At 45.9% G+C, this 12,253-nt stretch overlaps 1 protein-coding gene across 1 annotated transcript in view; it reads right to left on the reverse strand.

The window, feature by feature from the left end:
• The window catches only part of AKNAD1 (AKNA domain containing 1), a gene marked incomplete at both ends in the record, with an annotated part of 42,242 nt that extends 30,480 nt beyond the window's left edge, over positions 1-11,762 (reverse strand). Inside the window, 4 exons of the mRNA XM_080691485.1 lie at positions 6,481-6,543; positions 6,640-6,788; positions 7,301-7,340; positions 10,767-11,762. Of these exons, the coding sequence (XP_080547611.1) occupies positions 6,481-6,543; positions 6,640-6,788; positions 7,301-7,340; positions 10,767-11,762 (1,248 nt within the window). The remainder of the gene's footprint in view (positions 1-6,480; positions 6,544-6,639; positions 6,789-7,300; positions 7,341-10,766) is intronic.
• Positions 11,763-12,253: the final 491 nt, after the last annotated feature.

The following is a 12,253-nucleotide window of genomic DNA, read 5'->3' on the forward strand; positions in this document are numbered from 1 at the left end:
TGAACCCAGAGGCATTCTCTTTCCAAGCTGCATCTCCAGCCTTTTTAATTTTTATTTTGAAACAGGGTCTCGCTAAGTTGCTGAGGATGGCCTTGAACCTGTGATCCTCCTGTCTCAGCCATCAAGTACTGGGGTTGCAAGGCTTGTGCCACCGTATCTGGCTTATAAAATCTATTTAATATTAAATAGGAATAAACAAGTTAAAAAATGTGGATTCTAGTGTATGAAAATGGCCATTCTCGTGTCTCTTATACAATTTCTCTTCCTACTCACACTCTGTCTTTCTCTGTGCCCCAGCCAGGAGGCTGACCTTAAATCAGCTACACTCAGGGGCTCCTCTCCCTGGCTTCAGCTGGTTTCAGGCAATGGAAGGCCACAGCAGGAGCGGGGAGTAGGCATCTTATCGCCCCATTCCGTCCTCCCCATTCCCTCGTGGACGGGTCATGTCTGTGCACCAAAGGCCACGGCGCTCGTCACCTGCTCCCATCTCAGGATCCAGGCCTGCTTCCCCTCTGCTCCTTAGGCCCTGGGGGTGCAGCAACCCCCCACATTCCTTCTGTAAGATACTTTCCAGCTTTTTTTCTTTAGTGATACTGGGGATTGAACCCAGGAGCATTGTACCTCTAAGCTACAACCCTACAACCTCAACCTGTGTGTGTGTGTGTGTGTGTGTGTGTGTGTATGGGGGGGTAGCCAGGGATTGAACCCAGGGGCATTCTACCTCTGAGCTATACCTCTAGTCCAATTTTATTTTCTTTTATTTTATCTAGTGGTCCTAGGGATGGAACCCACGGGCATTCTACCTTCGAGCTATAACCCCAAGCCCAATTTTATTTTTTTATTTATTTTCAAACAGGAACTCTCTAAATTGCTGAGGCTAGTCTTGAACCTATGATTTTCCTGTATCAGCCTCCCAAGTACGGGGATTACAAGCATGTGCCACCATGCCCGGCTTTTATTTTTTGCTTTGAAACAAGGTCTTGCTAGACTGCTAAACGTCTTGCCACTCGCTGAGGCTGTCCTCTAACCTGTGATCCTCCTGTCTCAGCCTCCCGAGTACTGGGATTACAGTCATGTACCACCACACCTGGCCACCTTTATCTGTTTTCATTTTTTCTTTTGAAACAGAGTCTTGCTAAGTTGCTGAAGGAGGCCTTGAACCTGTAATCCTCCTGTCTTAGCTTCCCAAATACTAGGATTACAGGTGTGCGGCACCATGCCCATCCCTATTGGTATCCCTTGACCTTGCCCACACCGCTGTGTGTTAGTAAACTCCCCTCAATTTTCTCATCCGAGTCAGCCATTTGATCCCTGCCGGGACAGGAAATCTACTGTAAGTTACACAGACAACACTGCTGTGTCTAGCGTGGGAGGTGGGAAGAATGTGATGGACTTCTTGGGGGACCACTACCAAGTTTGAGTGAAGATGTCAGTGTCGGACAAGGTGAGTTTGCAGTGAGACTGAGATATCCAAGAAGAGACGCAGACACTGGGAGCTATGGATGAACAGACAGGACTAGTCACTGAGGATTGGTAGTGTGCCAGCCGCGGTGAAAGACAAGGGAGGGAATTTATATTTTAAGGGCGTAGTGGTGCACGCTTGTAATCCCAGTACTTGTGAGACTGAGACAGGAGGATCACAGGTTCAAAGCCAGCCTCGTCAGCCGGGCGTGGTGGCGCACGCTTGTAACCCCCGCGCTTGGGAGGCAGAGACAGGAGGATCGCGCAGGTTCGAAGCCAGACGCGCGCGCCGGCTTAGGAGACCCTGTTTCCAAATAAACATATAAAATAGGTCTGGGAGTGTAGCCCGGAGGTAGAAGGGCTTCCAGGAACCCCAGAACCACCAAAAAAAAAAAAAAAAAAAAAAAGCCAGACTCGGCAATTTAGCAAGGCTCTGCGCAACCTAGTGAGACCCTGTTTCCAAACAAGAAACAAAATTGGGCTGGAGGTATAGCTTGGAGGTAGAATTCCTCTGGGTTCAATCCCCAATACGAAAAGTAAATAAATAAGTAATAATAATAATAATAATAATAATAATAATAATAATGGATAAGAAGGAAAGAGAAGACCCCCAATCATGAGTTCTCATTTAGGCTCGTGGAAGTCTGCATAGACATATTGCATTTAATTCTCATAACTCCACTGAGATGGAGACATGCTACAATATACCTAAAATGTAAGATATCTTAGATACAGCCATGGGTCCCGTATGTTATATAACCAGTAAGTAGAGCCAGGTGGCTGCCCTGAAATCCACGTTTTATCATGCTGCGCCGCTCAAGCCGAGAAGCGTAGTCTCAGCCCCATTCTGGCCTTTTTCCAACACTAAACCAGACACTGCCAGGAACCACCTTTAGAGGTCTTAGACCCAACAGGAATCCCTTACCCTCTACAAGCAGGAAGAAACCTCTAGGTCAAAGCCTCTGAAGGCTGCGGCCTCCAGCCAGTTCTGCTTTGTTTACCCTTTAAAGTTCTCCGTGTTCCTGGACATGGTGGTCCACACCTGTACTAGTTGGGAGGCAGAGACAGGAGGAGCCCATGTGTAAGGCCAGACTCAGCAATTAGATAACATGGCTGGGGTATAGTTTGGAGGTAGAACACCCCTGGGTTTAATCCTCAGCATCAAAAGTGTGTGTGTGTGTGTGTGTGTGTGTGTGTGTGTGTGTGTGTGTGTGTGCATGCTGCCAGACCCCCAAATCCTGGCTTTTTAGAGAGCCCCTTGACTAGCATTTACTCTTCAGCCCCTGCAGTCGGCCTTCAGAGCCACGACCTCACTAAACCAGGCTCGCCAAGACCTGCAGGAAGGGTGTTGCCAAACCCTGTGCACATCTTATTTTCTCTCCTTCCTTGGGCACTTGATGGTGTAGCCCTCCGTTGTTTTGTTCCTTTGTTCCCTTTTTCTCCTTCCTTCCTTCCTTCCTTCCTTCTTTCCTCTTTTTCTTATTCTTTCTCTCTTTTCTGTATTGGGAATTAAACATGGGAGCATTCCACTTCTGAGCTATTCCCCTCGTCCTTTTTAGTTTTTGTTTTTTGAAACCGGGTCTTGCTAGGTGGCCGCACCTCACAAAATTGCTGAGGCTGTCCTCAAACCTGGGATCCTCCTGTCTCCGCCTCCCAAGTTACTAGGATTGTAGGTGTGCACCATCATACCAGGCTTATTTTTTTTTATTTTGAAATAGGGTTTTTGGCCGGGCGTGGTGGCGCACGCTTGTAATCCCCTGGCTTCGCAGGTTCGAAGCCAGCCGCGCGCGCCGGCTTAGGAGACCCTGTTTCCAAATAAAATATAAAAAATAGGTCTGGGGGTGTAGCCTGGAGGTAGAAGGGTTTCCAGGAACCCCGGTACCACCAAAAAATAAAAATAAAATAAAAAAGAAATAGGGTTTTTACTAGTTGCTGAAAGTCTTACTAAGTTGCTGAGAATGGGCTCGAACCTGTGATCCTCATGTCGCTGCTTCTTAAATACTGGGATCACTGGCATTTACCATCATGCCCAGTATTTTTTTTTTTTTCATACCGGGGATGGAATCCAGGGGCATTCTACCTCCTACATACACCCCCAGCTTTATTTTTTATTCTTTATTTTGAAACAAGGTCTCACTAAGTTGCAGAGGACTCACTAAATAGCTGAGGCTGTCTGTGAACCGCAGTCCGTCCTCCTATCTCAGCCTCCCAAGTACTGGGATTACAAGCGTGACCACCATGCCCGGCCATGTCCATCCTTAAAGCCCTTTCCCGTGCACATTGTGAGAGCTTTGAGCTGAGGCCACCGGCTGGCTGAGGAACTCCCAAGTGTAGGCGTGTTGGCCAAGGGGCAAGCTTTCGCTAACACTCCACTTTACCCCAGTGAGTGGAGATTGATGGTAATCCTTGCTACAAGTATCCCGTTAAAAAACAAAAACAATGCCAGGCGTGGTGGCGCACGTTTATAATCCCCGCGCTTGGGAGATAGAGACAGGAGGATCGCGCAGGTTCGAAGCCAGCCGCACGCGCTGGATTAGGAGACCCTGTTTCCAAATAAAAATGTAAAAATAGGTCTGGGAGTGTAGCCCGGAGGTAGAAGGGCTTCCAGGAACCCCAGTACCACCAAAAAAAAAATAAATAAATAAAACTAACTAAAACCCCCTTTTCTTGCTTCCCCAGCCCCACTTCTTTGGGTTGCTTGTGACCTCTCGGGTCTTTCCTCCTGGGTCCCCTCTGTGAGCCTCTCTTCTCCTCCTGCCCTCTGGTTGCGGTTGCCATGACTTCATCCTTGAGCCTCTGCCTGTGTTGCCTGGGCAACCTCACCCACCCACAGCTCCAACCCACAACTGTGTGGAATCTTCATTTCTGACCCAGACACCTCTGTGGGCCAGATCCTGCTCCAAATCCAGACCTCCGCACTTGGATGCCCTAGCCAGAACTCATGCTCAGAGTGTCCCCGGTAACACTTGACATCTTGTCACTCGCCTGCCTTCCACACCCCATTCTGAACCGGGTCCCTCACTTTTTTTTTTTTTTTTGGTACTGGGGATTGAACTCAGGGGCACTTTACCTTTGAACCCCATCCCCCATCTCATTTTAATTTTTGTTCTGAAACAGAGGCATGCTAAGTTGCTGAAGGTCTCTTTAAGTTGCTGTGTCTAGTTTCAAACCCGTGATGCTTCTGTCTCAGCTTCCCAAGTACCGGGATTATAGGCATGGGCCACCACTCCCAGCTGCTCCTTCACTTTTTTCTGACTTTGATTTCCTAAGACAAAATGTGGAGATCATCCAGGCCGCCTCACTTCCTTTATTTGCCCCGTTCTATCTGTCACCCCCGTCTTAAACCTGTGGATTTGTTCCCCTCTCCGTATCACCAGCCTCGGTCCAGGGCTGCGGCTTTCTAACCAGTCTCAGCTACAGCCCCGCCTGGGATGCTGCCATTTCTCAGCTTTAAATCCTCCCGAGTAAGCCGGGCGTGGTGGCGCACGCTTGCAATCCCTGCACCTGGGAGACTGAGACAGGAGGGTCGCACAGGTTCGAGGCCAGCCTCAGCTACTTAGGTGAGGCTCTCAGCAACTTAGTGAGACCCTGTTTCCAAATAATATATAAAAAAGGTCTGGGAGTATAGCCCGGAGGTAGAAAGCCTCTGGGTTCCACCCCCAGTACCACCAATAAATAAATAAATAAATAAGTCCTCCGGAGTCCCCACATCACTCAAGTTCAGGATGAGATCTCAGGTCCTTGGCGTGGCTTACAGCTTTCATGCTGCAATCTCTGTCTACCTGTCTGGCCTCCGCCCCTTGCCACTCCTCGTGTTCCCTGAGCTCCACCTGACAGATTCCAGGCCCATAAGGTCTTCACACCGACAACATTTTGTCCCTGTGGCACTACATCTGTGGTTCCCTTTTTTTATTTTTTCCCTAGAGGATTTCTTTTCCCCTTTATTCTGCCAAGCTTATCCTTATTCTTCTTGTTATACCCAAGTTAGAATTCCCTTCCAGAAGGCCCTCTGAAGTCTCCCTCAATGGCCAGGGTGAGTGTCTCCCAGGCTGCCACAGCAGCGTCTGTAACATTTCTCAAGCTGCGTTTTAATGATCTATTCACCAATAGGTCACTTGAAAAGAAAGTGTTTCATCTCCAAATCCTGTGTGCCTGACAGGATCTGGCACATAGAAAGTGAAAGAAAATTTTATATGTGTGTATATACTATATATAAATAGAAAAATACTATATTATTTTTTGGTACTAGGGATGGAACAACCCAGGGATATTCTATCTCAGAGCTACACCACCAGACCTTTTTAATTTTTTAATATTTCAATATTTTGAAACAAGGTCTCCCTACATTGCTGAGGCTGGCTTCAAACCTCTAATCTTCCTGTCTCTGCCTCCCAGGTACAGAGATTACAGGCATGAGCCAGCATGCCTGGCTTCTGAGCTTTTTTTTTTTTTTTTTTTTTTGGTGGTACTGGGGTTTCTGGAAGCCCTTCTACCTCCGGGATACACTCCCAGACCCATTTTTATATTTTTATTTGGAAACAGGGTCTCTTAAGCCAGCAAGGCTGGCTTCGAACCTGTGCGATCCTCCTGTCTCTGCCTCCCAAGTGTGGGGATTACAAGCGTGCGCCACCATGCCCAGAATGAGCTTGCTTTTTTTTTTTTTGTGGTACTGGGGGTGGAACCCAGAGGCTTTCTACCTCCAGGCTATACTCTCAGACCAATTTTATATTTTATTTGGAAACAGGGTCTCACTAAGTTGCTGAGGCTGGCTTGGAACCTGCATGTTCCTCCTGTCTCAGCCTCCCAAGCACGGGGATTACAAGCGTGTGCCACCACGCCCGGCCTGGCATGAGCTTTTTATCTCTATAAACTAAGATAGTTTAATCTTCAGCCTGACATTTCCTCCCAGTACATCCTCCTTCCCACCACGGCAACGACAACATGGCATCGTGTAAGCATTTGGATTGACCCACATCAAATTCCCTAATAGAAATTTCAAAACGGAATCAAATTCATTACCAGTCTTCTGTCCTGCAAGGAACAAAAAGAGTCTTCCTTCATTCTTTTGAAAAATTCTTGTACCTGTGGTGGAAACATGTAGTGTTTCATTAATGGCACGGTCTCTGACATTCACATGTGATTACCTCCACCGTGTAGAACAAGCTTTAAGAGTGCTACCTTAATCTTCAGCTGATCAGTTTCTTCTTTTAACTTCTGACACATCTGCTTTCCTTGGGATATCTTTTGAAATATGTAAAAAGAACTCAAGGAAAGGTCTTTCTGAGAGGTGGATGATAACTTCAGGAGATGTGTTTTTGACTCTATTCCTACATAAGAAAGAGTAAGTTTTGACAGTCATCTCACCTTATCACAATCTTATTAAACACTGACAACAGAAGTCTGTGGCAGCTACCACCACTTGCTATTTTTTTTAAAGTTTTTAAAATTCAGATCTGAATCAAAGAAGTTTTAAAATGGCAGTACTAGCCAGGCGTGGTGGCGCACACTTGTAATCCCAGGATTCAGGAGGCTGAGACCGAAGGATCGCAGTTTGCGGACAGCCTCAGCTACTTAGTGAGGCCCTCTGCAACTCAGTGAGACCTAGTTTCAAAATAAAGAATAAATAATAGGGCAAGGGGTATAGCTCAGAGGTTGAATGCCCCTGGATTCCATCCCCACACCCGCAAAAAAAAGAAAAAATAATAAAGAATAAAAAGTAGGGCAAGGGATGTAGGTAGCTCAGAGGTCGAATGCCCCTGGGTTCTACCCCAGACCTACAAAAAACAAAAAACTAAAAACAAAAAACAAAACAAAAAAAACAAAGAAAGCACGGCAGTACCTGTGAGAAGCTGTTGGTGGCTGGGTACCGTAGGCTCCATCTGCAGTTAAAGGATAAGAGCACATTACTGATGAGCTTGTTCAATGACACCATTATTCAGAGTGATGGGTGTGTCCTGGTCATTACAGAGGCGGCCCCATGCTATGGTCAAAAGCCAGGACCATGATGCTGACCATGAATTCCATCCTGGAACTTGTTTGCCCGGTGACACAGGCAATTGATTCATCACTGTAAGCCTCAAATTTTATGGTAGTAAAATGAGGATAGTAAGAGAATCTACCTTATAGAGTTGATATAAGCACTAGATGTTAAATACTCACCATAGTCTCGGGTGTGTGGTGAGCATATGGGAATACATATTAGCTGTCATTATGATTGTGTTTGATACTAGACTGTGGGATAGTTAAACATTTCTCCTGTCTCAGTCAGCACTTTCACTACTATAATCTAAAGGACTGACCATGTAACTTAGAGGAATATTTATTTGCTCATGGTTTTCCTTGGCGGTTTTGAGGTTCATTTCATAGGAGGCTGGGGACCGCAGATCTCAGGACATGGCGGCGGCAGGAGGCAGGGAGAGAGAGAGTGCAAGGCTTTGCTCTCACATCATGGAGGCCAGAAGCAGAGAGATGGCAAGCGGAGGGGCAGCATGTAAAATTCCCTTTGCAACTCAGTGAGACCCTGTTTCAAAATTAAAAAGACTGAGCGAAGCGTGGTGGCCCATGCTTGTAATCCCAGCATTTGGGAGGTTGAGACCGGAGGATATAGGTTCGTGGACAGCCTCAGCTATTTAGTTGAGGCCCTTTGCAACTCAGTGAGACTCTGTTTCAAAGTAAAGAATAAAAAATAGGGCTGGAGGTATATCTCAGAGGTAGAATGCCCCTGGGTTCTATCCCCAGTACCGCAAATAAATAAATATATAAATAAAGAATAGGGCTGGGGGTGTAGCTTGGAGTTATTAAGCTTCTGGGTTCCTCCCCAGTATTGAAAAAAATTAAAATAAAGAATAAAAAATAGGGCTGGGGTTGTAGCTTGAAGATAGAATGCCCCTGGGTTCCATCCCCAGTACCACAAAGAGAGAGAGAGAGAGAGAGAGAGAGAGAGAGAGAGAGAGAGAGAGATCATAGCCAGGCATACTGGTACACACCTTTCATCCCAGTACTTGAGAGGCTGAGACAGGAGTATTGCAGGTTTGAGGCCAGCCTTGGCAACTTCAAGAGGTCCTGTTTCAAATTTAAAAACTTTTGCCGGGCGTGGTGGCACATGCTTATAATCCCCGCGCTTGGGAGGGGGAGACAGGAGGATCGCGCAGGTTCAAAGCCAGCCTTGCTGGCTTAAGAGACCCTGTTTCCAAATTAAAAAGTATAAAATAGGTCTGGGAGAGTAGCCCGGAGGTAGATGGGCTTCCAGGAACTCCAGTACCACAAAAAAAAAAAAAAAAAAAATTAAAAACTTAAAAAAAAAGGTTGGGGGTTTAGCACAAAGGTAATATATCTCTTGGTTCAACCCAGAAAGAAAGAAAGAAAAGAAGCAAGGGAGGGAGGAAAGGAGGGAGGAAGGGGGTTGGTAGCTCGTGCAGTCCTGCCAAAGTGTCAAATAACTAAAATGTTTGTTTTTCAGTACTTGATTGAATCCAGGACTTGCACATGCTAGGCAAATACTTTACCACTGAGTACTCCCAGCCCTTCTTATTTTGAGACAAGATCTTGCTAAATTTCCCAGGCTGGCCTTGATCTTGAGACCTTCCTGCCTTATCTTCCCTGAGTAATTGGGATTACAGGTGTGTGCCACCAGGCCTGGTCTACTTTGATTATTAATGTGAACTTTCCTTACTATTGGTCCGTAAATAATTGATGAAATCCTAAGCTTCAGCATGTTGGAAAATTAGGTAGAGGACGAGAAGATGGAATAAGGGAAAATAGCATAGATTTAAGCTTGTAGGGGGAGCACTGGGGTTTGAACCAGGGGCGTTCTACCTCTGAGCTATACCTCTAGCCTTATTTTTACTTTTATTTTGAAGCAGGGTCCCAAGAGGTTGCTGAGAATCTCACTACTTGCTGAGGCTTTTCTCAAACCTGTGATCCTCCTGTCTCACCCTCTCAAGTGCTGGGATTACAGGTGTGTGCCACAACATTTAGCTTAGATATTAAGCTTTAACAATGGTTTTATTTATTTATTTATTTAATTCATTTTTGGTGGTACTGGGGATGGAATCCTTCTACCTCCGGGCTCCACTCCCAGACCTACATTTCATATTTTATTTGGAAACAGGGTCTCTTAAATTGTCACGAATATAACAAGCTTGAAGTATGTTATTAATTATCTTCATTCGACTCATTTAGCATTAATAGCTAAGGGAATAATGTATACAAGACATAAGGCCAGACCTCTGGGTTAAGTTGGGCATAGATAGATGGAGAGCCAGAGCCTTGCTGTGATTGAGTCTTCAAACTAGCGGAAGAAACAGATGCTCCAAACTATTATGAAGCCGGGCGTGGTGGCGCACGCTTGTAATCCCCGCGCTTGGGAGGCGGAGACAGGAGGATCGCGCAGGTTCGAAGCCAGCCGCGCTTGCTTAAGAGACCCTGTTTCAAAAATATAAAATAGGTCTGGGAGTGTAGCCCGGAGGTAGAAGGGCTTCCAGGAACCCCAGTACCACCAAAAAAAAAACAAAACAAAACAAAACAAAAACAAAAAAAACCCAAAAAAACAAAACAAAAAAAAAACCCACAAACTATTATGATCCAAAGCAAACCGAGATCAATGCTCTGACAGCGCAGGGATGAAAATAATAAGTTAATCCCCAAGGGGGATTCAAGGAGGTGATGAACAGGAGCAGGCCGTGGGTAAACGGAGATGGGACGCCCCATGCAAAGCAGAAGCTCAGAGAGCTCAGAGCCCAGAACGGTCAGGACCAGCCAGGACCCTGAAGACGACTCGCAGATCAGGAGCGGAGTGAAGAGTGAGAAGCAAATGGGGAGACCCAAATTCCAGCCCGAGGCATTCGGATTTTATCCCTTGTATATTATTTATTTATTTATTTATTTATTTATTTATTTATTTATTTTTGGTAGTACTGGGGATGGAGCCCTTCTACCTCCGGGCTACACTCCCAGACCTACTTTTCATATTTTATTTGGAAACAGGGTCTCGTAAGCCAGTGCGGCTGGCTTCAAACCTGCGTGATCCTCCTGTCTTCACCTCCCAAACTCAAGGATTACAAGCGTGCACCACCACGCCCCGTCCTTGTATGTATTTTTATGAGCCCGGTCCCTGATTCTTCTCATAAGGGTACCACTTAGCATCTGAAAGGTGCTAGGCATCCCTCACCCACAGTGACCTAGAGAGCGAAATGAAACCCCAGAACCAAGCTCCATGCAGCCCCCACTCCCCCTAAAAAACCATCCACCCCGACAGAGATGAGCAGAGGCCCGAGTGTGTGTTTACAGGGAACTGTTCTCATTACCTGTATTTGCCGCGAAGGTCCAGTGCTTTTCCTTTCCTGCGGTAGACGGTGTTTCTCAGCACAATTTGACCTAGACATGGCTTCTAAACTATCTTGCACGTTTGCTGATTTATTTCTCAATTTGAGAGAAAAGCTGGCTTGTTTAGCTGCTATAAGCGGGTTATTCGTCATGTGACTTTTAAGGATTTTCACTTTGGGAGGAACCTTGGAGAAATCCGGGAGCTGAGAATGAACTTGGTCTTGACCATACCTGAACCCACTGCTCGTACCCGCTGTATCAGTCGGCTGCTTCTGGGGTGTCCGTCCTTGGCAATTTTTTTGCTGATCACACAGACCCTTGACTTGGGTGAGAAAATTTAAATTCCCTCGATGGCTGCTATCTCCAGCAGCCACTAGCTCTTCCATAGCAGAGGGGATTTCTGTCGTGATTGGAGAACAGCTGGGCTTAAGGCTGCTTTCATCGTCTCTCTTGGGGTCGGGTTGGTCAGAGAGCTCAGTGGTTTGTTCTTTGGGACAAGGAGTCTTAACATAATGTGAAATAATATTGTTAATTATAGCCGCTTCATCCGAACTGTCGGCACTGGAGATCTCTGGGAGAGTTTCACAATCGATGCCTGGACCTCTTGAGAACTGCTCTTTAGAAAGATGATGGAGTAAGATGTTGGAAATGTTTGACTTGGAGCCATCTCCTTTCTTAGTGTCGATGCGATGCATCCCGGCGCACTGGTTCTCTTCATCACATTTTTCGTTGGCGACATCTTTAGTAATTGTCTCCCCTGTCGTGACCATATCTGTTTTTTGGTAAGTCTCCTTCGCCGCAGCCTCCTCTTGAGGGGCATCTTCTGTTAGAGTAACTTGATTTAAAATGTCAGGCACGTCACTTTTTGAGGGAAAATTGCAGTCATGGCTCGTGTTCATTTGAGAGAGATCCCCATCGTAAGGTAAGTCCTCCTGTTGCTTGTAAGTTGTGTCTTCTGAAAAATCGGCTTCATCCATGTTTGTGCAGCCCGATGCGCCTTGTCCTCTGCCGCCTCGTCTTGTTCTTAATTGTCACGAAAGATCTTTAGGTTTTCATTGATCGTCTTCATTGTACGTCTCCTTCTGTGGGGAGATCAGCAGCATTGTTATACCTGTTAGAATAATGTATTAAGCTATGCTTATTTGGGTATCTATGCCAGATCAAAATGAATGGGCTTTTGCTGTTACTGTTGTGCGTTTGTTTGTTTTGTGGTACTACAGATTGAACATAGGGGCGTTCTGCCTCTAAGATACACTCCTAGCCTATTTATTTATTTATTTATTTATTTATTTATTTATTTTATTTTATTTCGAAACAGTACCTCACCTAAGTCACTGAGGCTGGCCTCGAACCTGTAATCCTCCTTGTCTCAGCTTCCCTAGCACTGGGATTACAAGAGTGCGCTACCACACTCAGCATCCAGCCCTTTATATATATATATATGTATATTTTTTGGTTTAGTTTGGAG

Source organism: Muscardinus avellanarius, assembly GCF_963383645.1.
Source record: "Muscardinus avellanarius genome assembly, chromosome: 3".
NCBI classification, from domain to species: domain Eukaryota; kingdom Metazoa; phylum Chordata; class Mammalia; order Rodentia; family Gliridae; genus Muscardinus; species Muscardinus avellanarius.